This window comes from Protopterus annectens, chromosome 5.part1, assembly GCF_019279795.1.
Source record: "Protopterus annectens isolate FY-2018-M chromosome 5.part1, PAN1.0, whole genome shotgun sequence".
Classification (NCBI taxonomy): Eukaryota; Metazoa; Chordata; order Ceratodontiformes; family Protopteridae; genus Protopterus; species Protopterus annectens.
The window spans coordinates 106,294,009-106,320,929 of NC_056736.1; the positions used below are offsets into that span (position 1 = coordinate 106,294,009).

Below are 26,921 nucleotides of genomic sequence, written 5' to 3' on the forward strand. Positions count from 1 at the left end.
ATAGGATTCTGATCCCCTTTATACACCTGTACAGTGAGGACGTGCTCAATGTCTTGCAGAAGGCCAGGAAACCAAATACAAGAAAATCCTACCTTTCTAAGTGGAAAAGATTCACTGTTTGGTGTCACAAAAGGCAGCTGGACCCACTCTCTAGCAAAAAATCCCTCTAGTGCTGTCTTATCTGTGTGAGTTGCTGCAGACTGTCTTGTCTTATTCAGCAATCAAAGCTCATCTATCTGCAATTTCAGCATGCCTTCCTCTGGACCCACCCTTAGCATCCAGGTTTCTTTCTAAGCTCTTCCTTAAGTGGGTAGTTCACCTCAGTCCTCCCAGAAAACCCTCCCCTCCTTCTTGGGATCTTAACTACGTGCTTGAAAAGCTTACACCCCCCCCCCCCCTTTGAGCCAGCTGGTAAAGGTTCTCTAAAACATTGCACATGGAAAAGTGTACTGCTAGTAGCCCTGACCTTAGCCAGAAGAGTATCAAAACTACAAGCCCTTATGGCTATTCCTCCCTTTCTAGTTTTTCATAAGTATAGGGATACCCTTAGAACTAACCCATCCTTCATGCTCAAGGTGGTGAATGACCTGTCCCTTAACCAGGCCATACACTTGCCTGTCTTTTCCCCAACCCACAGGGGGACAGTGAGAAAGTACTGCACTCCCTGTATGTGCATAGACAAATCAGGTTTTACCTGCATAAAACCAAGTCCCATAAGGCAGGCTGATCAACTCTTTGTATCCTTCTACCCTAGAGCCCTGGGGAAGACGGTGTCCAAGCAGACCATCTCTTCTTGGATCTCGAAGGCTATCACTTTCTGCTACCAATTCCATGGTAAATCTCTGCAAGGGGCAGTTAAACCACAATCCACCAGAGCCATGGCTTTTTCAGGTGCCTTCTTTAAGCATCTGGACACCTCCACTGTCCTGGAGGTAGCTACTTGGTCTTCTGTTCACACCTTCACCAAACACTACAAACTTGACCACATCTCTAGATCCAGGCCAGGGTTTGCCAGGACTATCCTTCACAGATTCCTGGAAGCTGCATCTAGACCAACTCCCCTATCACAGTGAGCTTTGGCACTCACCCATATGCAGAATACTGCAACATGGGAATAGGACATAGAAAAGTTGTGTAAAATCTTACCATAACCATAGATGTCCTTTTCCATTTTGCAGTATTCCTTCCCACTCACCTTCCCCTCCTGTTAGGTTACATTTCCCTATCTGGGTGACACTGGACTGGCATTGCCCTTTTAGGACTGTGTCCGACTGGGGCTTTCAGATGTTCATTGTGCATACAGCTGCAGTCATAACAGATGGGGTTATCTTGCCGTCAGGCGGGTCCTCGGTCGGCTGAATTCCAAAGTCTAGGTCCGGCGTCGGTTGTCGTCGCTTCTTCCCTGACATCAGTATGGCAGGGGTATAAAAGAACCAGCCGACGCCATTTTCTTCAGTCTTTCTTGCCGCCCGGTGCCCGAAGCAGAAGCAGTTCACAAGTGCCGGTCGGCCAGCTCCTGAGATTTACGAAAAATATTTCAGCCGAAGTCTTCTTGAAAGCTAAGTACCCCGTTGGGGAAACTTTTCTTGCCTCAGACCGATGTCAGACAAAGTTAATAATTGCATTTCATGTGGGAAGCAAATACCGCATAAGGATTTCCATTCCTTACTTAGGCCCAGACCACGACGTCTCGGCTTGTCGTTTTTGTGCTAGATTCAACAAACGCACTATTAAGCGTCGGGCGGAGTTCGCCCAACACTATATTGGTAAAAAGTTTAACTACATTATGTCGTCGGATACTCCTACTCCAGTTTTGAGTAAAAGACGCAAAAATAAGGACCGACATACGAGATCCGCGACTTCTACCGACACCACGCTAAAGCCGGCTACAGGTGCTCCGGTTCTCAGCGAGGCGCCTACACAGCCCCTGAGTACCGATGACGCTTCTTTAGCGGTGTCTTCTGTGCCCGAGGTCGCTGGCTCCTCGGCCCCCACTCCGACTACAGATACTGACGCCACTGTTGGCGGGGAAACTCAGAGTTTAGACAGGCCTGCCACCTCTCAAGGTGTCTTCAGGCCTTCCCCTCTTTCCATTAAGGCTTTCACAAAATCTAAAGCTGCCATGAAAACTAAAAGACAAGCTCCACAGAGCCCCTCTCAAGGCTCCATGCCTGAAAAACAGAGCAAGTGGGTAAACATACCTTGCAATGTGGTTTTGATGCTTTAGAGGCCTCATGTAGAGCTGCTGTTACAGGGTCTGTCATACGTAGACATGCTTGGCTCAAAGAGCAAACCTTACCAGATCATGTCAAAGCTAAATTACTAGATGCACCTCTTCAAAAAGATGTATTGTTTGGTGTTAAAGCTGAGGAGGTACTAAAGAAAATGGAGGAAAAGGCAAGATCAATGCAAACAGTGAAAGATTTCCTACAGGTACAACCTCCACGTTTCAGCAGAAACTGGCCTTCAAAAAATTGGTCCTTTCCAGCCACGGACAGACCTCAAAGAGGTAGATACAGGCGCCCGAGGGGTAGATGCCAATCTCAATGATCATTTAGAGCCAGACAATGGCAAGCACCTACACCAAGAGGTGGAGAAGATAGATCACAGTCATTCAGAAAGCAGACACAATGACTTTCCCCTCTGCATGCCAAGCAAAGCTTTAATGGCAGCACCTTTAGGTGGAAAACTGGCTTTATTTTCAAAAAATTGGCATATTGTGACAAAAGACAAATGGATTTTGGACATTATAGACAGAGGCTACAGATTCCACTTTCACACCCTTCCAAAAATGAGAGGCATGCCAAACCTGCCACAAAATCAAAGGGCAGAGGCACAAAAACAAATTTCAGCTCTCATGGACATGAAAGCTATTCAAGAGGTACCTGTAAAAGAACAGGGTCAAGGTTTTTATTCCAGACTATTCCTGGTACCAAGGAAGGACAAAGATTGGAGACCTATTCTGGACCTATCCATCCTAAACACATATTTACTCGTACCAAAATTCAAGATGCTCACATTACAGCAGCTTCTTCCCATGCTGGGCAAGGAGTCTTGGCTGGTAACATTGGACCTCAAGGAGGCATACCTGCATGTCCCTATCAGACAAGATTGCAGAAGATACCTCAGATTTCTTGCAGGTTCAACCCATTATCAATTCTCTGCATTGCCCTTTGGCTTATCTACTGCTCCCAGAGTGTTCACGAAATGCCTGGCATCAGTAATTGCCTTCTGCAGACTTCAAGGGATACAAATATACCCATATCTGGATGACTGCCTGATCCAAGCGGACAGCAAGCACATACTTCTGAAACACCTGGCGTTTGTAATAAAGTTGTTGAACTTTCTGGGATACACAGTCAACAAAAAGAAATCAAAACTAATACCCTCTCAAACAATAATTTTCCTGGGTGCCAGATTGAATACAAACACCCAGATGGCCTACCTCATGCCAGAGAAGCAAGGGCAACTATCTCAATACTTCAGAAAACTTGCAACCTTCACCAGGCTGACTGCAAGGAAAATCCTGCAGGCTCTGGGATTCATGGCATCTTGCATCCTTCTGATCCCATGTGCAAAGCTGCATATGAGGAAACTTCAATGGTACCTAAAAAACATATGGTCTCAACACAGCCACAGTTTGGAAACAATTATACCACTCATTCCATGTCTTCAAAAGGAATTTCTGTGGTGGGCTCAAGCATGCCAAAGAAACCCAGGTCTCCCCTCCTGCATGCCTCAAGCAAATCAAATCATCACAACAGACGCCTTGGACTACGCCGGGGGGGCACACATGTCAGATCAGTGCATTCAGGGCAAATGGTCCCAAAAGGAAAAGCACCTAAACATCAATCAAAAGGAAATGCTAGCAGTACAAAATGCTATTATGGCCTTCAAAGACCTACTGCATCCAGGCCAGCTATTGATAAGGACAGACAACACCACAGTGATGTGGTACATAAACAAACAGGGAGGAACTCATTCATACCCCCTGTGCAGACTAGCCATGTCCCTTTGGAACACGGCTCTGGAATTGCAAATCCAACTTCAAGCACAATTCCTGCCAGGGAAGGAAAACATGCTGGCAGACAACCTAAGCAGAAATATGACAGATCCTCACGAATGGAAGTTGAATCCTCAAGTTTTCGCAAAGATAATTCAGGCATGGGGACGGCCAGACGTAGATCTCTTTGCTACCCACAAAAATTACCAACTTAAAAAATTTTGCTCAAGGACCTGTCATCCACAGGCCTGGAAAGTGACCGCACTTTCCTTCAATTGGACAACATTGACAGTCTATGCCTTTTCACCTCTTCCTCTGCTGCCCAAAGTTCTATTAAAAGCCAGAGCAGAGAGGCCAAAGATGATTCTCATTGCTCCAGACTGGCCAAGACAACACTGGTATCCACTCCTGAAGAGCCTGACGCATTCCCCACCATGGACCCTGCCTCTAGTGCCTCTTCTGTTGACCCAGCACAGTTTCAAAACTCTTCACAGTCAACTGAAAACCCTAAATCTAGCCGCATGGAGGATTCCTTGATTTCCCAACAGACTCTCCTCTCCCAGGAGGTGCAGGATATCATCTTGGAGGCCAGAAGACCTTCTACTAGAAAAGCCTACTCCGCCAAATGGAAACGGTTTTGTGCCTGGAATCAGAAAAAGGGCCAGAATCCTTGGGTACTAAATTTACCTCAAATATTACAGTACCTAGCTGAGATGTTACAGTGGACTTTCCTTCTCCTCCATCAAGATCCATGCTTCAGCCATTTCTGCACAATACAACACTGATCCTCCTTTATTCTCTCATCCTCTCTTAAGACAGTTCCTCAGAGGGGCTAAGAATATAAAACCCCCAAGGAAGCCACCAGTACCTGCTTGGGACCTCAACTTCATTTTAGAAAAACTGACCCTGCCTCCATTTGAGCCAGCTGCTTCAACAGAACTGCAATATTTGTCATGGAAAACAGCCTTTCTTCTGGCTATCACCTCAGCACGCAGGGTTTCGGAACTACAAGCCCTCATGGCTGTGCAACCTTTCATCATTTTCCATCAGGACAGAGTTTCCTTACGAACCAACCCTTCATTTATGCCAAAGGTAGTATCCAGTGTAGCCTTGAATCAGACTATCCACTTACCTACCTTTTATCCTACCCACAAAACAAAGGGGAAAGACTACTACATTCCTTGCACATTCACAGACAACTTTGTTATTATTTGGACAGGACAAGGCCATTCAGAAAATCAGAGCAACTCTTTGTGTCCTTCGCTACAGGTGCTCAAGGAAAGACTATTACCAAACAGACAATCTCAAAATGGATAGCCCACTGCATACGCTTTTGTTACTTATTTCATGGAAAAACTGTACCTACAAGCATCAGATCTCACTCCACAAGAGCCACAGCTACCTCTGCAGCTTTCCTCAGGGGGGGTTCCTACCAAGGATATTTTGGAAACAGCTACTTGGAGTTCTGTGCACACTTTCTCCAAACACTGTCACCTTCCACTATACTCTAAATCTAGAGCGGGCTTTGCCACAGCAGTCTTGCAGGGCATCCTTGCCCCTCCTAGTTCCACTTAGTGCCTGCCACCCCTTTTTAGCTTTGGGATTCTACCCATCTGTTATGACTGCAGCTGTATGCACGATGAACATAGTACAGTTTGTACCTACCATAAATGTAGATGTTCGAGTGCTAATACAGCTGCAGTCCAGGTTTCCCTCCCTCCATCCCTACTTGGGACAGGCCTTATGACAAACACCTCCTCATACAACCTGATTGGGGTATTCTTTTATGGTGTATTTGCTGGCACACTACTGTTTTTTTATTATATTGCATTGCATTATGACATTAGTTTATGTTTTGCCTTCCTTCTGGGGGCACCTGACATCTGGGGCAAGAAAAACTGAAGAAAATGGCGTCGGCTGGTTCTTTTATACCCCTGCCGCACTGACGTCAGGGAAGAAGCGACGACAACCGACGCCGGACCTAGACTTTGGAATTTGGCCGACCGAGGACCCGCCTGATGGCAGGATAACCCTATCTGTTATGACTGCAGCTGTATTAGCACTCGAACATCTACATTTATGGTAGGTACAAAGCTGTACTTTCTGAGGACTGGTGCGTGCCGATGTCACTTTTATGGCCGTCGTTCCCTCAGCCACATCAGATGTCACACGCACCTCAGAGGGACTGAAAACTTCCTGCTTCAGGGAGAGTGAGCATGACCATGTGAGAGGGGCATCGAAATGATTTATTTCAGTATTTTATGCAAACTGGGCATTTTAACATATACCACAAGTCATAAAATACATTTGCTATTCTTTAACAGAACTGTTTGCAGTGTTGACTGCAGTGCTACCAGTAGTGGGATTCTCACAAATGATTCATATTACTTTTATACCACATGTTGATCCCTGTGGCATGTGGGGAAGGTCTATATAAGGATCTTTGCTGATTTTTTAACCCTGATCAGTTTGCAGTTCCTTAAAGAGTATAGCAATCTCAGGAAAATGGTCCCAACTCAGATATCTTTGAGGTCTCATTCAGCATAATTAGCACTTCATATCACCAGTATTGCAATTTCCCTTTTATTTTTTCCTGTATTTTCTAAGCATATGCAATGAAACGAGCCTTTCCAAGTCAACATTTTGAATTAAACGTTGATGGGCATTTCTTTGGTAGAGTGATTTGGCCTGGCACCTGAGATGCTGGCACATGACACCGACAGATGCACACACACCCACACGTATCATGCATGGCTGTATACAGTCTTCCTCTTGCTACTCACACTATGCAAGTGTTTTACACATATGGATGAGCAGTTCCATACATTTGTTTTGCAGGTCATTCCTGTCCCTGCAGAACCTATTCGATTTGCATCCTTCTCATAAAAAAAAAAAAAAAGATCCAGTCCTTTCATTGCTTGTCATTGGGTGTTGCCTTCATATCACCCTTTGATGTATGAAGTGTGTAGTTATAGTATACATCTTGCCTTCAGTGTACTGTGACACTGCTAATCCTGCATGCAGGTGCTGTTTGTAACATAAGTTGTCCTTTATTCAAATATTGGTGATGTTGCTCGGCCACAGTATTTGCTGAGCAGCACAGCGGTGTAGATGTCCATTTGGGTGTATGTATCTTACTTTTGCATGCCTGTAATTCTTGGCAGCAAAAGAAACTTGTGTGGTGAAATTTACAGTTTTATGATTCATGCAGGAGCTCTGTCATTTGCATGTATGCTCTGAACATAGTGATTGCTTAGTAGGCAATGCCCTCATTTCCTAGCATTTTGTGGATTGTGTAGGTCTGTGGTACATACGTCCTCATGTTTACTTGCTCTACACAGTGGTGTAGTATGTGTAGAATAACCACTCTTGGTCATTTCTCAAATTATGAGGAATTGGCTGTTTAAAGATACAAACTTATGTCTTGCCTTGGAATCTTCTAGTTATGAAAAGTGATGCCCTTTTATTGTTTTTTTTTTTTGTTTTTTTTTATAAGACCAGTTCTACACTTTCTATACTTGTCAGTGCGTTGAGTTAAGCCCTCTTCTTCTTAGTAGGTGCATCCCTGTGCTGTCCCCAGAGACATTTCACTGTGCATGTATTTGGGATGTGCAGGTTGAGCAATGGAAGTCTTTTACTATAGAAAAGCTTCAAAGATGGGATTGAAAGCTTATTGAAACTATAGAAATATTGTATATTTCACATTTTCTGACTTTGACATAAACAGATTTGCACAAATTGTGTTGTAATTAGTGCTGTCAATTTGCATGCCCATCAGTATGATGAGGCACACAGTGCTAAAACTTGCAAATTGGTAATTCATGGTATTTTATTAAAGTTTTAATAAAACATTTTAGCGCTTTCATCTCAAAGTGAGACTTCGTCAGAAATAAAAACTGAACTACTAATTTAATTACACTTAAGTACTAAAAATGTCATGACATCACAATCAGTTAGTTTAAAGAAATATAACCATAAAAATTTCATATAATAATATAAACTTAAATAAAAATTCTGTATTATACCTAATATAATAATACACAACTACTAAATATATATAAAAAAATAATTGTCTTATGTATGTTATAAATTATATTAAATCTTCATAGAGTACCTCAATCAATATATAAAATGTATAAAATGCATACCTATAACATGTTTATTCATAGGTAGGTACCAGGCTATCGGCCCTAGGGCCCATACAAGCCTAGCCAAAAAATATACCCTGGCTTTCGCCACCCAAGAAAATTATTTTCCTGTGCCCCTGTCGATCAGAGTCACAGAACCGGGGTGAATTTCCCATTTCCCATCCAATCATCACAATTTTTCTTGAGTGCCGATGAAGAGCTCTGTTTGACATAGATAGGTAGTCTGTTCCAGAGTATGGGAAGTCTCTGGGACAGGAATCTATCCCTCCAGCATGTTCTGTTTATTGTGGTGACAAGGTTAAGGTCCCTAGAGTGTGTAGCTCGGAGGGATTGGGATTTCTTTAAGTGGAGCATGTCCAACAGCTCTGGGTTTGACATAGCTTTGTATGTTAGGCAGAGATCGCCCCTCAGTAAGCGATATGCGATGGAGTAAAGCTGTAGCTTTTTGAGACGGTCTGCATAGAGCATCTGTTTGAGGCCAGTAATCGTCTTTGTGAGGTATTTCTGTGGTCTTTCCAGTTGTTGTAGATGTCTTGTGAGGTACATACCAAAAGGGGCGTTGTACTCTATAATGGGTCTAATGAGTGATGAGTAGAGGGGAACAATGACCTCTTTTTTTCTGGATGAGAATTCTTTTGTGATGAGATGAGCCACGTAGAAGGATTTCTTGACCACTGCGGCGATGTGATTATCAAAGGAGAGACTACTGTCCACCTGTGTCCCAAGGTCTCTTATCACATTTTCGGCATTAAGTAGACTACCAGCTATGTGGTAGTTCATGGGTACAGAGTTTTTACTAAAGGGGATGACCATACACTTTTTGGCATTGAGCTTCAGGCCATGGCTTTGACACCAGGTATCTGTCTCAGTGAGGCCCTTTTGTAGTTTGTCCACATCGTTAGGAGTTTCGATTATGGCTCCTAGTTTGCAGTCATCTGCAAACTTTGATAGCCAAAGACCTTCTGTGTTGGCCTGCACTTCAGAGAAGTAGATACCAAACAGGAGAGGACCCAGGACTGAACCCTGTGGTACTCCACTTGTCACTGGTCTGATGTCGGATTTGGAATCCGCTACTTTCACAGTGTGGGTTCTGTCCATGAGCCAGTTGGCAACCCATCTTGTGACATAGGGATTTATACCTAGTTTAGTGAGCTTATCTATAATTCCAGAGTGGGGGATGGTGTCGAAAGCCTTGGCGAGATCTAGATAAGCTGTGTGAACCATTTTACCCTCATCTGTGGCTTTGGTGACTGCTTCAAAGAAGTCAATTGGGTTTAGGAGACATGATCTGCCTTTTACAAATCCAAACTGAGTAGGGTCCAGAGTTTGGAGATTACCAATGTCTTTGTTTATGAGTTCCATGGTGATATGTTCCATGGCTTTGTAGACCAGGCTCGTCAGGCTAATGGGGCGGTAGTTCCCTGGGTCCGTTGTGGCTCCCCCTTTGTGGAGTGGGATAACTGTTGCTGTGCGCCATTCAGTGGGTACAAAGCCTGAGGTGAGGCTATGATTGAACATGGTGCTTAGGTAGGGTGCCAGTTCATTCTGTAGTTCGTGTAGAACTCAGCCTGGGATATTGTCAGGTCCCATGGATGCTGTGTTCTTGGCTTTGGAGAGTGCGTTTTTTACCTGTGCAGCCGTGATTATAGGAACTTTGCATTCTTCCGTTATAGAGATGGGCCTTCTAGGGGGTGAGAGGGGGGTAAAGTTAGCACTGAACCTATCTGCTAGGATGTTGGCAATATCAGTTGGTTCTGTATATTTAGTGCCATTATGCTGCAACTCAGAACAGATCTGAGTGTTCCCATTTAGATTCTTGACATAGCTATAGAATGCTTTGTGGTTGTCTTTAGAGTCAGTGGCAATTTTGTTTTCGTAACTAGCTTTGGAGGATTTTATGAGGGATCTCAGCTTCTTACTAAGGTTGACCAGGGAGTTCATCCAGTCATGGGATTTTACTCTCTTTTGCAACAGTTTCTTTCTTCTGTTGTAGAGTTTGTTTATGGCAGAGGACTACCAGATTGGCTTCCTTTTTTTGGAGGATAACAATGATATGATGTCTCAAATTCACGCTGTGTAAACAATCAAATAAAATGGTATTCTTTTGGCTCTTTCCAACAACATAGGTGCCAAAGATACAAAGTCATTTAGACCTGGTGTAAACATAGCTGCCAGTCTAAATTGCCACTGGCTCTCTTTCTTTTTTAAGGTATTCTTCCAATCACCCCCTCTGGGGTTAATCTGTACTATTTCCAGAATACCGAACACAAACCTTTCAAAATTCCCACAAACAGTAGAATGTCTATATAAAGCATTTGAAGTATTTTGATTTTTTATGTCATTTAAGTGTTCGTATATTCTGTTTTTTAACATACGTTCAGTTTTACCTACATAAAAATGTCCACTTGTGGTACACCGAGCCAAATAAACCACTCCTCTTGTGTTACAATTACCCTTTTTAAAAATTATTTTACTCTTAATGTTTAAAACTATACTAGGTTCCTTAATTATATATGAACAATACGCACACATGCCACATTGTTTAGTTTCTTGTAAGGCCTTACTAGTGTTATTTATTTTATATTCCAATAACTGTTTAACATTATGACCCACTTTGTTAATAAATCTAGGCTTGTTGCCTACTTTCTCTAAAACTTCTTTCTTTCTTAGTCCTGAAAATATTCCAATTTCTTTCGAACGCTTCCTGGACCAATCTAGTATTCATGTTATATTGTAGAATACAAGCCTTAGTAAAGTTTCCTAATTCTAGGCTATTTTCACTTCTCTGACCTTCCTCTTCCAAACAAGCTCCTAGTAAAGGTTTATATTTGATCCCCAATTGGTTGTAAACTTCTTGAAGAATGTTGTCTAAAAACTTCTGTGGATAACCCCTCGCCAAAAACATATTAGAAATAATATTAAATTCTATAACTAAGTCTTCTTTACGGGAAGTCTTATAGCTTGTCCCTTAACTATACTGATTTTTTGTCCCAATGGGTGTTCACTTTTGAAATGTAAATGGGCATTGCAAAAAGTCTTTTTTCTATATATTGAAGATTTAAATTAATCTTTTTCTTTCGAAATTGTTGTATCTAAACAATTGATAGAATTTTTGTTATATTGATACGTAAATTCCAAAATATGGGTAGTAGAATTTAAATATTCTATAAATTTAAGGATATCTCCCTCCATACCTGTCCATAAGATAAAGATATCATCTAAATAATGTAAGTATAGTTTTATATTGTTCCAATAGGAACCCCCAATGACGTATTTATCCTCCCAGCCCAACAACACAGCGGAAACCCGGAGCGGAAATTAGACAACTGCGTGGTGAAGTTACTGTTTTGAAGGGTGAATTAACTAAGATGTTCATCATATTACCCTGCTGCAGTCATCACACTCGGGTTATCCTGCCGTCAGGCGGTCCCGCAGTCTGCCCGAATTCCAAAGTCTTGGTCCGGCGTCGGTTGCTGTCGCTTCTTCCCTGACGTCAGAGCGCCAGGAGTATATCAGAGGCATCTGACGCCATTTTCTTCCGTCTTTCTTGCCGCGCGGTGCCCGAAGCAGAAGTAGCTCGCAAGTGCCGGTCGGCCGACACCTGAGATTTTCGTATCGAGTTTCAGTCCGAAGTCTTTAAAGCTAAGCACCCCGTTGGGGAACCTTTTCTTGCCTCAGTCCGATGTCAGAAAAAGTTAACAATTGCATTTCTTGTGAGAAGCAAATACCTCATAAGGACTTTCATTCTTTTTGTATACCTTGCCTAGGCCCAGACCATGACGTCACTGGTTGTCAGTTTTGTGCTAGGCTCAATAAGCGAACTATAAAGCGACGCTTTGATTTCGCACGACACTACTTCGGTAGAAAATTTAATTACACTATGCCGTCTGAGCAACCGACTACCGGCGTGCATAAAAAACGCAAAGATAAAGACAGGCAGCCTATATCCAAGCCAGACTCCTAGGCCTCAGCTGGGCCGGTCGCCGGTTCTCCGGTTTTCAGTGAGGTGCCTACACAGCCCCTGGCTACTGCTGAATTGGATCCCCAGACCACTTCGGATCCCCCAGCAGAGAGTTCTACGCCGACGTAGCCATTTTCTTTCGGCCCTACCGATGACGTTGCAGTAGGGGAAACCGGTGCTGTAGGAACACCTTCGGTTTCTGAAGGTGTCTTCAGACCGACTACTCACCATAAAATCTTATGCTAAGCTTAAGTCTCCTCTAAAACCAAAAAAGCCTACACTTCAGTCTCCAGGTCTAGGCCCTATGCCCAAGAAACAGATGCTTAAAATGGCTGAAGATTTGATTTCTTTGATCAGGGGTTCCCAACCCCCCCTGACAAAAGGCCTAGACAAGAGGAGGATTATGCCTCCTCTGATCAAGTGTGTGTTTCCTCAGGCTCCTCTGAGGAACAGTATTACTTCTTTCCCCCTCCTTTATGCCTAAGGTGGTATCCAGTGTGGCTCTAAATCAAACCATCCATTTACCCACCTTCTTTCCAAATCCACAGAATAAAGGAGAAAGACTCCTGCATTCCTTGGACATTCACAGGCAGCTACTTTACTACTTGGATAAAACTAAGGTTTTCAGAAAATCTGACCAGCTTTTTGTATCCTATGCTACAGCATCATAAGGAAAAGCAGTCTCAAAACAGACCATTTCCAAATGGATAGGACATTGCATACGTTTTTGTTACACCCACCGTGGAAAACCAGTTCCTGCTACCATAAGGCCCCACTCTACCAGGGCAGCAGCTACATCTACAGCCTTCCTCAGGGGGTGCCAACCAAGGATATTCTGGAAGCTGCATCTTGGAGTTCAGTACACAGCTTCACCAAACATTACCACTTACCACTTTACTCTAAGACTAGAGCTGGCTTCACCACTGCAGTTTTGCAGGGCCTTCTAGCCTCCTCTAACCCTGTTTGACTCCACCTCCCATCCTTAGCTTTGGGATTCTACCCAAGTGTGATGACTGCAGCAGGGTAACACGATGAACATAGTACAGTTTTGTACCTACCATAAATGTAGATGTTCGAGTGTATACCCTGCTGCAGTCCAGGTTACCCTTCCTCCATCCCCTCTGAACTAGCTGAACTTATCTCTACCACTCTATTCTATACTACCTCTGTGGTGTATTTGCTTGTGCCTAAGGGTTTTGTTTTATTTTTCCATATAGCTATATGTATGTATATATATATATATATATATATAAATATATATATATATATTTTGCCTACCTATTAGGGGCACCTGACATTTGGGGCAAGAAAAACTGAAGAAAATGGCGTCGGATGCCTCTGATATACCCCTGGTGCTCTGACGTCAGGGAAGAAGCGACAGCAACTGTCGCCGGACCAAGACTTTGGAATTTGGGCGGACTGCGGGACCGCCTGATGGCAGGATAACCCGAGTGTGATGACTGCAGCAAGGTATACACTCGAACATCTACATTTATGGTAGGTACAAAACTGTACTTTACTGGAACTTCTAACACAAAAGGAGAGTTGTGTTACCGCTGGGCATTCCTTTATTGGTGAAGGGGTAAATTTTATACCCCCTGAATATAATGGTTATGGTGTGGTTATGGAGGCAGGTTTGAACTACCCGCCAAATGTTGTAGCTTCCGGTTTTGCCGACAACATTAGCCGCACAGGTCACATCATTGCGGCTTCTACTCAACGGAATGGCGAACTAGTGATGGCGAATACAGAAAGGGAAGAGAATAATAATGATACAGTTGGAAATAATCCACTTCCAGTTGCTACGGGTTTGAACAGTTCAAATTTCTCCACTCAAGTAGTCTGCCTAAAACAAGGTACTGTATCTGACAACTGTAACAACAGTAGAACTAATGTTAGTAAAGAGCGTTTTAATGAACGGTTGGAGATGATTGATGCAGTTGGGCAGCGAGATGCCAATAAAAGATTTGAACAAGTCTTTTCGAAACAGTATTTATTTTCTAACACAGAAAGTCCGCGAATGGGAGAGTTCTAGTTCCCATTTGATACGTGATAAGGGACATAATGCGGTTTCATTGAAAGACTTGATTTATTTAGAAAAAAGACTGTTCAAATATAAAACTACTGAAATAGATATTGCATATTTTAAACAGTGTCTTTCTTTAACAATCGTGCCACAAGGCCTTAGAATTTATAAATTTCCTTTTGGTGTTGCATATACAGATGAAGTCATGAATGATTATGTACACTATTTTGACGAAATAGGTCTAGGACTCATCAAAAAAAACTTTACATTATTATGAAAAACAGAATGAAGCAACGTTATTAAAAGTCCATGATTTAGAAAAGAAAGTTTAGAATGACTTGATGTTTTCCCATTACAGTGCTTTATATTTTAGGATGTTAGACAAGGTTGATAAAAAATGCTGTAATATATTTCAAAAGAAAAAACGTAAATTGAAAAGGGATCAGAAAAGCTATTCAAATAAGCAAGTGTATATTTACAAAGCAGACAAAACTGTTAGATATTCACAGGTTAGGCAAGGAAAATCTTTGCTACCATCATCACATTTGTCTGAGGGACAATGATACAGGTTATTTGTCACCTAGGTATAGTGATGGAGTGAGAAACAATGTGAGATGGGACGGCATGGAAGAAAATTCTGATAATACACATCATCATATAGGTGAGGATTTTCCAGGGGTCAGATGCTCACAAAGACTGGCACAGTATTATACGGAGAATGGGGAGTACAGCAGGTGATATTACCCACACAAGAAAAGTTTTTATTAAATTTCACTAGTCCTAACATCTCCTTTGACAACAAGGATAGTATTATACATCAGAAGGAAGGTTTCACAATATACAATTATTCAGACAGGTTAATTGCTGATGATTATTTTAAATTGTTTTCTAAGGGTGTAAAATTTATTCCTTCTACTTCTGGTGATGATGTTGATAATATAGTAGCCTTGAAGTTATACACCAGAAAACTTAATTTAGAAATTAGTTTAGAACATCAAGAAAAATTAAGGGACAATACTTGTCAGTGTTATGAATTACCAAAGAAAAAAAGTACATACAATTCTATCCTACATCCCTTGGTAGAGACATATGAGAGGTTGGTTATGGAGGATATTTACAACATTTTTAAACATCATAAAAATAATAGTTATTGGAATTTAACCAGGGGAGAACATGAATTACTAAATGATTTAAGAAGAGATAAAAATATACGAGTTATGATCCCAGACAAAGGGGGATGGTGTGGTGTTATTCCGGAGTATCGATTATTCAGATGAAATGTTAAATTTATTATTTGACAATAGTACATATATGGGAATTTCTAAAAATCAGATAAACATAGTATATTCTAGAATTGATTCATATTTGGACGAATATCTGTTGGATGGTAGAATCGATAAGGACATTTATGAATTGTTATATAGAAAAGACCCAGTAGTTCCTGTTTTTTTCGGTATACCCAAGATACATAAAAATATCAGTAAACCACCATTCAGGCCCACTGTAGCTGCTAGGTGTCAAAACTTCACCCCTTAACAGTATTTATAGATACATGTGTACAGCATATTATTCACAATGTCTCACATTTACTCAAAGATTCATGGGAATTTTTGAAGAATATTAAACAAGAGTTTTTTACCAGTGATGTAGTCTTTCTTACGGTGGATATAAAGGACCTCTTTACCAGTATTCCCAAAATAGAAGGCTTGACCTTTTTTGAAGAGGTACGTTTTCAAAATTCAAGATTAGAGAATGACATGGTCAAACTTATTTGTGAATTTATGGGTATAGTATTAGATAATAATTTTCTTTGGTTTGAAGGTGAATATTATCAACAAATAAAAGGGGTCCCCATGGGAGCAGCATGTTCACCTGTTTATGCCAACCTTGTGTTGTTGGGTTGGGAGGATAAATATGTCATTGGGGGTTCCTATTGGAACAATATAAAACTATACTTATGTTATTTAGATAATATCTTTATCTTATGGACAAGTATGGAGGGAGATATCCCTAAATTTATAGAATATTTAAATTCTACTACCCATTTTTTGGAATTTACGTATCAATATAACAAAAATTCTATCAATTTTTTAGATACAACAATTTCGAAAGAAAAAGATGAATTTATATCCTCAATATATAGACAAAAGACTTTTGCAATGCCTATTTACATTTCGAAAGTGAGCACCCATTGGGACAAAAAATCAGTATAGTTAAGGGACAAGCTATAAGAGTTGCACGGATGACTTCCCGGTAAGAAGACTTGGTTAGAGAATTTAATATTATTTCTAATATGTTTTTGGAGAGGGGTTATCCACAGAAGTTTTTAGACAACGTTCTTCAAGAAGTTTACAACCAATGGAGGATCAAATGTAAACCTTTACTAGGAGCTTGTTTGGAAGAGGAAGGTCAGAGAAGTGAAAATAGCCTAGAATTAGGAAACTTTACTAAGGCTTGTATTCTACAATATAACATGAATACTATATTGGTCCAGGAAGCGTTCGAAAGAAATTGGAATATTTTCAAACAAAGAAGTTTTACAGAAAGTGGGCAACAAGACTAGATTTATTAACAAAGTGGGTCATAATGTTAAACAGTTATTGGAATATAAAATAAATAACACTAGTAAGGCCTTACAAGGAACTAAACAATGTGGCATGTGTGCGTATTGTTCATATATAATTAAGGAACCTAGTATAGTTTTAAACAACAACATTAAGAGTAAAATAATTTTTAAAAAGGGTAATTGTAACACAAGAGGAGTGGTTTATTTGGCTCGGTGTACCACAAGTGGACATTTTTATGTAGGTAAAACTTGAACGTATGTTAAAAACAGAATATACGAACACTTAAATGACATAAAAAATCAAAAGACTACAAATGCTTTATATAGACATTCTACTGTTTGTGGGAATTTTGAGAAGTTTGTGTTCGGTATTCTGGAAATAGTACAGATTAACCCCAGAGGGGGTGGTTGGAAGAATACCTTAAAAAAGAAAGAGAGCCAGTGGCAATTTAGACTGGCAGCTATGTTTGCACCAGGTCTAAATGACTTTGTATCTTTGGCACCTATGTTGTTGGAAAGAGCCAATAGAATATGATTTTATTTGATTGTTTACACAGCGTGAATTTGAGACATCATATCATTAGATTAAACATGTTATAGGTATGAATTTTATACATTTTATATATTGATTGAGGTACTCTATGAAGATTTAATATAATTTATAACATACATAAGACAATTATTTTTTTATATATATTTAGTAGTTGTGTACTATTATATTAGGTATAATACAGAATTTTTATTCAAGTTTATATTATATGAAATTTTTATGGTTATATTTCTTTAAACTAACTGATTGTGATGTCATGACATTTTTAGTACTTAAGTGTAATTAAATTAGTAGTTCAGTTTTTTATTTCTGATGATGTCTCACTTTGAGATGAAAGCACTAAAATGTTTTATTAAAATGTTTCTTTTTTCCACTATTTGAGTGTTTCATATGTTTCGCATAGTTTTCGGCTTATTTTTGGTTTTGGCATTTGGTTTGTTCAGTTACATATTCTTGATTTTATTAAAGTTTGTTTTATTTTTATTGGTTTTGTTTTTATTTGCTTAGTAGCTACTTGTCCGCATTTTGGCAGGAAATTTCTAGTTAATGCTAGCTGATGCATTGTGAATGTAGCTGGTATTTCCGAGAGTCCTTTTAAGAAGAATTGCCATAGCTTGATTATGTGTATACCCTGTAATTACAAAAGCATAATTGCAGGTGAGTATTTATGTATGTGTAACATACACTTATGGTGTTATACACAGTACAGCTTTTAATTTCTTAATGTAAACTGTGCTGAAAATTATTTAAAAAAAATGTTTTTCAGTAATGATACATAGCAATTTGTCTATATATTACTAAATATTAGCAAGGTACTTGAGGATATCTTTTCCCACTGTATAGCCTTGTTTCTTAGAGAATGCATTTGGCTGGAGTTGCACTAAAAATGTATTCTCTCTTTACTAACAGATTATTGAAATATATTGTGTTCACTATGTTATTTAACATAGAAAGGCGAGAACTCTGTTCGGGTATTGCATACTGACACTAAATTATCCAGAGTGTTTAATTTTTGTTAACCATTGTGAGAGCATCATTTGGTGTATTAAATGGTTATTCGTGGAGAAGCATAGTTTCCCCTAATGTATACTTTTTAATTTGAATAAACATTGATCTCTTTCCAGAAAAACCTGTTGCAAACAACAGCATGAGAATAGTAGTAGACTCCGATTCTAGTAAGAGAATGCTTGGTACCAGAGAAGGAGTAGTTCCTGCAAAGAAACCTTGGTTTGACAAGTAAGTGACAAAATTATGAAGCATGGAAAATTTTTTGTGATGGGCAGTATGCACATGTAATACATGCATAATTACAAGTGGGCCCTCTCTAAGAAACTTAAGCTTCTTTTGGCATGTTTTCTCATCGGTCTGTTACTTTGCCTTCCATTACAGTTTTTAAAATGCTGGCTAGCATACCTTTCAACCTTGTAGAGCAATAAGTCTGTGCAAAGCCATAAGTAATGGGGGACAGAGGCCCAAAAATAGGCACATGCTTTAAATATTGCTCTTACAAGTTATTTGCCTTAAAACCAAAATTTTTGAGGACTATTTCAAAAGTATGAGGCAAAAATCCAGACATTCTGTGAAAATCTGGATTTTTGAGAGGTGTGCTGGCTAGTAAAAGTTGATTAGAGTTAATTTCTTGAGGAACAGTAGCTACACAAAGCAAGTATGCATCAGAAGGTTTTCCAAGGGTGGTATGTGAAACTTAGTCTGGTGGTGCAGATGAGAAAGCTTCCATCTGTACTGCTGACAACGACCCAAGTTAAGTCTGAGATCTGGAGGGTGATTAAGGCAAGTGGGTAAAAGTAGTGATCCTTCCCTGAATGGGGGTGGGGGTGTTCTGGGGGTGGACACTGGAGAATGAGAAGGTACTCCAAGAATACCCTCTGGTAGAGGTTCGATTTTTTTTTTGAGGAGTAATTGTAGCAGTGCAACTTATAGGCTTTTTCTTTTCTCCCTTGTCAGTCATCCTGTCTGCTTTTTCCATCAGTTGAATTTGGCTCTTGAGAATGCTTCTTTCCAGATACTGCAGCTTCACTGTCTTACTGTTGAGGTTACCTTTATGTAATTGGGCATTACCTCTTAATATGAAAGTGTATTTATTTGTTGCTTCAAAGCTTTTACTTGATTACTGAGCTATTTTTGTCACTGGTAAGCATTTTTGTTCTACTTCCTGGTTGGTAAGCTTAAAAAAAATGTTCATAATTTTATCATAATTGTTAGTCTGATGGAATTTATTTATTTTAATATGTGTGTAGTAGCTTGCCTGGCAGACTCTGTTAGACACACTAGTTGCAGGTTTACTGCTTTCAAATGTTTTTTTTTTTTTTTTAACTGAGGCATGTCAAATTATGCTAAAGTGAGAGTGGGAAAGAACTCGAATATTAACTGCTAATGAAATGTGAGGCCTTAAAAGATTTTAATTGCTTGTGTACACTTCTCCATGAGTATTCATGAAGTGTGGGACTTCGCCTGAGACAAACATCTGTATGACTGACCAGATTTTCAGTGATGTCCCCCAACTGCTGGTCTCTCCCCTTGCTGCAGCGATCAAATAATCTCATGCTATCTTCAGTGGGGTTTTTTTCTACGGTCTGGATTTCAGTTGTATGTCAATTGGAGAATCTGTAGTTTCTAGTGTTTCCAAAGTGATAGGTAGTCATTTTGAAACCACCCAATGTTACTTTTTTACTGTTGTATTTATTACTGTTACTGCTGGTGATTATTGGAAGTTCTTTGTAAAGCATTTTGCTGCTGTTTCTGAGCCCATGACATTCAGTGAATAATTATAAATAGGCGGGACTTTGATAAGCTGAACTCAGTTAAGATAACTTGCGTTCAGTGTTTTTTTTGTTTGAATCCAGAGCATCAACTTGTAAACGGTCCCTGTATATATAAAAAAATTTTGAAAAGTTGTGCTAAAGACATATTTGGAGCAACCTGGGCTTTCCTGTGGCATGAGCCATGTAAAAGTGGAAGAAATCTTGAAGGTTAACAGGGAAGTGGAAAAAGCATGTGAGGCTTTAGTTGCTCTACTAGATCTTTGTAGTACTGAGGGCTCGGATTCTGGGCTGGTGTCGTGCCAAACTGTGAAGTCTGTCAGAGCCATCTGTCTCGCTGCTCCTTTGGGATGCAGACAGTGGAGTATTGCATTTTACAGTGAACCAGACCTTAGTTCTTGCAATTGCATCACTTCATCTGGACAATGCCCATTGCTGGCCCAGTGTTAGATCAGTCACAAAATTCAAATCTGGAGGATCATATGCCACCCTGTTTGTTTATGATACTTCAGGCCAGTTAGCTGGTATTGTTTTTTTTAAGCCAGAAATCCCCTGATTCTTTTCATGGTCCTCCTCCTGTGAGTGAGAAATCAGGCCCAGTGGCAGCTGTCCCAAGTCTGTCTGCACTGGCCATTTTCTGCCACAGAAAGTTCTGCAACAAATAATTCCATCAGTTTGGGCCTAGAAGTCCCTGTAAAAAGGAAGAGTGTTCCCTTGCAGAAGCTTTTGAACTCTGACATCAGTGAGACTGAAGAACATGTAGTAGCCCATGTCATATATTTTCTTTGTCTTGAGATACAGTACCAGTGATTAAGAGCTTGCCCTCATTTAGCTTCCTGCCTGAGGATGTCTCTCAAGGAGATGCTGAGCATTAAGAGTTAACATTTCAGCCGAGGTTCCAAGAAATGTTATGACTCTCACAATAGATGACTTCGGCACTGATCAGCTTAAACCACCTGCCATCTCTCCAGTGTTCCCTCTATTCCAGGGTATCTTTGAGAATGTATTGATGGATACAGATTTACAACTCCCGTCATATAAGAAATCTGACCACTTGTACAAAATGCTGGAGAATGCTAAATGTCAATATAAAAATCCAGTAGTCAACCTGGCAGTCATCTCAATGGATGGAAGATTGGGTTTGAGATGTGTGTTTGCCAGTAACACTCGGCCAGATGACAGCGAGTAGCAGGAATGTAAATTCTTCTACTATATTGGTATCAGGGCTATTAACTTTCAGACCCTTGATTTGCAATACCAGTAGGATTTTCTGGAAGAGGTGGTAGAATCTCTTATGGACTCCATTGTGAGGACGTCAGTGGTGTAGTCTTAAAAGCTTCCTTTGACAAGTCTTGACTGTTTATACAGCCTGGAAGAAGTATTATGAGATTAGGAACTTTTTCCCCCTCACTTGCCAATACAAAAATATAATAGGGGTTACCCATCTGTGAGCTGGTCCTTACACAGAAAACAAACCAGGGCCAGTTAAGCAAAAAAAAAAAAAAGCCTTAGAGAAGGTTATCTGCACAGGAGGAAGAGGGTGCAGCAGATAGAGCTGTGAAGGGGCAGTAATCCTCCCCTTCCCAAGAATTTATCCCTATTTAGTTATGAATGCAAGAAATACTTCTTGTTGCAGCTCCATGCTTCTGCCCATCCTCTACTGTGTCCAAATCATAGGTGAAGATTTATTCCAAAGTAAGCGAGTTACCCTGACAGAGGACAGATTACGAAATTTCTCTCCTTTCATGGAAACACCTCAGTTTGCTGCAGATTAGCTTCCTGTAGTAGGATCAGTGATAGCCCAGGTGTTAGTACTGTCTTCTATGAGAGGAACTTTTGCTGCAAAAACTGTTTTTTCCACATGGCTATTTTCATCCCAAGGATTAAAGGACTCTAGAGACATACTAGATCTTTGTCCTCTGAACAATTTACTAGAAGTTCAAACAGAATTCAGGGTGATAACTTTGCAGACTCCTACTCTTCTTACTGCCGTGTGTCATAATAGCAACATTGTATATGAAAGTCCCTTACTGCACTTCCGTCTTTCAAGGTGACAAGAGGTTCCTATGATTTGGGTGTAGTCAAACCTCTTCCTGTTTGGACTCTCCATTCCCCCAAGATGTTCATTGAATGCTTGATACCTCACCTTTACCTCAGGGCATATACTCGTACCTGGATCACTCTGATCCAGACCTCTGCCTCGGAGCAGCTTCTGAAGGATGTAAACTGGTGTTTTTTTTTTTTGTTTTTTTGTTTGTCTTATTGACCAGCAGAAATCACACTTGCACTTTTCTGGATCCAGGCTTATTCCTGGAGCATCCTTGATGTCATTCCAATGTAGAGTTTTTTTGCCCCTAAAGGTGGTATCCCTCCTGAATAGCCTTTTACTAGATTGAAACCCAGGAGGAATCTAATAGCAAGAGAAGTTTCAGGGCTGTATGGTACCTTCCTGGAATTATTTTTACAGTACAGTGGCCAAACTCTTTACAATGCAGTGGTGTTTCATGAATCTCTTTATCCAGTATTTTCATTCTTTAGACATATAGGTTCATATGTAGGTTCATAGGTGTTTACTAGGCTAACGACCACAAGGCCTTTGTAAGCCTTGCCATGCATCCTAAACCTCTGACAAGTTCTGATACCCTTGATAAGTGTAAGCATGGGAGATAAATCATTTACAGGTTGCCTGTGTCCGTTGGAGACATAGGTACCTAACAAGGGGTGAATTTCCGGTTTCCCTTCCAGTTGTCCAAGTGGCACTTGAATTGGGTTAGGGAGGAGCTCTGCTTCATATGGATGGGGAGCCTGTTCCATAGACAGGGTACTCTCTGGGATACATACCAGTCTCTCCAGCAGATCCAGTTTATATCACAGGCAAGGTTTAAGTCTTTAGAATGGGTAATTCTGGTACTGTTTATTTTGCGGATATGCAGGAGGTCCATCAGAGTGGGGTCTGACAATACCCTGTATGCCAGGCGTAGATCTTCCCTCAAAAGCCTGTAGGAGACAGAATACAGGGATATCCCCTCCCCTTGTCAATGCCACCTGGAAAGAGCTGCTGTGGTGGGTTAATTACCTACTCTGAAGCTAGCTGTGTTACCTTTTTTATCAGAAATGTTACTGCTTGGGGTTTATTTGAAATGTCCACATTTTCCCCAGTTTTATTAGTTGAATGCTTACTCCAGATGCAGGAATGGTTTTCTGAAGCAGTCTTGCAAGGCCTTTTTGTTTCTCCATCCTATGAACCAGGGTTAGCACAGCTTTATTGTTCTCATGAAGACCTTAGTACAGCTCTGACATACCAGAGTAGATGTTTTGAGTCCAGATCATTGATGTAGTAGAGACGGTCTCCCTTTTCCACCCTCCCACCTCCAAAAAAAATCCTACAAGACATGAAATACCTTTAGGGGAAGTGTGACGGGACCAAAAACTTGGTTTTCATTTCCCTGAAATGGTAAGGTCTGTAGGTCTGGGTGTTATTCTGTAAACCAGGTGGTCAGACCTCAGCCCCTTATGGGCATGTGCCATAGTCATACATTTTGGTTTTGGCTTATCTTGGAGCTCACAAAAAAAAAAAATGTATGGTCGACTTTTCTCCCCTTTTTACTCAGTGTCATATTAATGCCTGTTGTATGAGGAGGAGTCTGTCCTGCTGAGGAGTGTCCAGCGGTCTGGAAGTCTGTCTGGATACATTGGCATTCACCTGCAGCTTATCAGCTAATTATCATGCTTCATGGATGCTACAACAACAGTAAGGTCTGGACTTTTAACATCTACTCTTTGGTATGTCATAGGTGTATTTTTTCCAGAAAAGAGGCTAAGAAAGAAAAGACCTAAAATAAGGCATTTGCATTAGGAAAAGAGAAGCAGAACCAAAAGTAAATAGCAAGTATTTTCCCATTTTGTTTATCATTGTGATTTGAATTCGGAAAAGGCTTTCCAGCACAAGTAAAAAGCACCCCTCATAAAGCGTGTGGAAAAATCAACATATCTCAGTCTGGATTAAAAGTAAGTCTTGACAGTGAGAGTAACTGAAAAAGCTGCTGTAGTTTGAGACTGACAGGGTTGTTTCTGCCACAGAAAAGGAATATTATTTGCCTGCAGGACTTCCTGCATGATTTTTAATAAAATTGAAATGGGTTGTAGAATGGTGACAAGGATGCTTCTCACTTCCTTGGCTAACTTAGTTCTTCATTGATAGAGTACCCTATCTTATTTTTGAGCATTTTTTGTTGATGGTTTGAGTGATGTTTTGTGGTAGTGAATGAGACTGGAAGGAACACGGGCATTGAGTTCTGAGGCTTATGTTAAACGTGCCATTGTTTTCTGAATCAGAAAGTAAATGAAATGGGAGCTGCACTGAAGTTTGATAAAACATGTAGCAGGTAACTGCAAATAAGATCACACATTTTTAGTTTTTCTTCAAGTGGCATTGAAATGACATGTAAGCTTGTGACTTTCTGCTTTTGTCATCTGTAGGAACATCCCAGTGGATCCCCATTCTGCACCCAGTCGACCCTTTTGCACATCCTTGTAAGAGCATTTTAGCCTTCATTCCCTGGTGGAATAAAAACTCACATTTTAAGTAGTGAGCCAGTGCATGGCCTGCAGGCTCTTCTCCTCCCTATCCTTGCAGTAGCTTACTGAGCTGCACTGTAGCTGCATTCAGGAGGTATAGGCACACTTCTGACTATGTGCACCCTTCTGACCAAGTAGCACACCTCTTGAAACATGGGCATGCTAGCTAGGCTCAGTGTTGCAGGCTGGATCACTGCATTCCTGCAGGTGCTCTCAGTGCAGTGAGCCACGCTGCCCCTTCCACCTAAGATGGGTGAGCTAGTATCAGTTGCTCATTTCCTCCTCTTTTACCGGCTTCCGTTAACTCCTCTTCTGTTAGATGAAAGTGTGTTTGGGATGCATTTGGAGCTTTATCACTTTATTCCATCAGGCCTGGTACTTTTGTGACCTTTTTACTGACTTAAAGTTACGGTTTGTTGCTGCTGAGAACCAAAACTGTTATGCACATGATATGAGCATGTAATTACAAAATCTGTGGCTGTTCCCGAGTCAGGGAGATAGCTATCATGAAAAAGTGGTTAAAAATGGTCTTCAGAGAGATAGTTAGCCAAAGCTTAAAAAAGTCGTCGATAATTGCATCTGGGCTTTTCATATGATAAAACACATAAACCACATAGGTGAAACAGGTAACAGAAGAACAGTTGTATCAGAACATATGACAACGTAGTACTTCCTGGTTATATGGTGTGAGATTGTTCTTTGAACTGTTGTCTCTGCATGGAAATTCAGGAATGTTTAGCTTAATACTCAGTAGTAATTGTAGTTTAGATTTACAAAAAAAAAGATGCTATAGTTATGTGGTTTTCTTTCTTGCAGAAAAAGCACTGTCCAGATGATCCCCATATGACCTCAGGCAGAGGCTGGTACTAGAGATGAAATGTATTTGTTAAAAAAATTTCTGTTTCCTGGAACATTTCAGGTTGAACAAGGGCAGTGGGAGAGGTTTTAACTGACATGCATAGAACATTGCCTGCTGTCTGAGTTAAATTATACTATTTGAATTGTGTTAATCTTTATTTGAATGAGTCTTGAAGCATCTAGAGGGAAGTTCAGGGAGCACAGAATAAAGGTGTGTAACTGTGTGAATTGTTTATATTGCTTAACCAGACACTTTCATATATGTGTGAGTGGTTGTCAAGCCAGTACATTTAAAGGGCTTGCAGCTATTTTGATGAGGTAGCAATCGCTTGATTCTCTATCAGTGGACATGAGTCTGGTTGTCAGACCGGGAGTGCAGCACCAGTGAAGAAAGACCTCTGTCTTGCTGGCAAATTACAACCACACAAGAAGTGGGAAGCTAGTACTTAATAAGAAGACCACCTGTTGGGGGTAGCCTGAGCTATCACAGCAGGATCCACAGGCAAAAGGGCAAAGCACCAGCACTGTAAGGAAGGCAGGGATTAGTCTTTACTACATCCTTCTGTCCTGCCATGGTAGTAAGCTAGTACCACCCTAAGTTATCAGAGCATGTAAACCCGATGGAGTTGAGACTATGCTTCTGGTAATATCAGACATTACAACTATACTTCTGCAGCTGTCTCACCGAAAAAGCACATTGAGGGAGGTGTCACTGGAGGTTCCCAACCCACTATTTTAAAGATAAGAATTGTTTACAGATTGATGTAGAAGTGGTATATCTGAGTCATTGGGTAAAGTTTTGAAAGCAAAGAAGCTATGGAAGAGAGAGGACGATGTAAAACAAACATTAAATGGAAGGATTAGAAGGTAAACTAAGGATCAGTGGGATGCAGTTATAAAGATATGCTGATAAAATTAAAAGAGCACCAGGATTTGAATAGGGAGCTAACAGAAGCTGAGAATGGTCCAAACAGTGAAACGTATGAATGACAGGTTGGATAAATTAAATTATTTTAGAGAGGTAAAATTAAAACAAATTTATTTTGACAGTATCCTCCTTGCCCAAAAATACTGGGCATAAAGCCTAAAACAAGAGAAGGCAGGAAGACCCAGTAGGTTATAGATATGGGACATGTAGGTTGGTGTAATAGCAAGAAACTAAGGGAAAAGTGATATTTTCAGCGGCTTTTATTCAAGGATTAACAACTAGTGGCACGATCGAACAAAGATAGAACCCCAGATCAAAGATTACTTAGACTATGTAGTAAAAAAATAAATAAATAAATAAATAACTAAATTGTATTTTTCAGTTTGATCTGTTATGACTTTTGTATTTATTTTTTGTATGTTTTTCTTGGAGCTTTTCTCCCCGGGCTCTACTGAAAATGGACATGTATCCAGCTAGACTAGCCCGGTCAACAAATGTAAAATAAAATATTATCCGTAAGTAA

General features: G+C 40.4%; 1 protein-coding gene across 4 annotated transcripts in view; it reads left to right on the forward strand.

Annotated features, from left to right (window-relative positions):
* RBM26 (RNA binding motif protein 26) overlaps nucleotides 1-26,921 on the forward strand; it is a 1,920,204-nt gene that overhangs the window by 948,252 nt on the left and 945,031 nt on the right. For all 4 annotated transcript variants that reach the window (XM_044072914.1, XM_044072916.1, XM_044072915.1 and 1 more), the window contains exon 10: nucleotides 18,379-18,490. In XM_044072914.1, coding sequence (XP_043928849.1) covers nucleotides 18,379-18,490 — 112 coding nt within the window. The remainder of the gene's footprint in view (nucleotides 1-18,378; nucleotides 18,491-26,921) is intronic.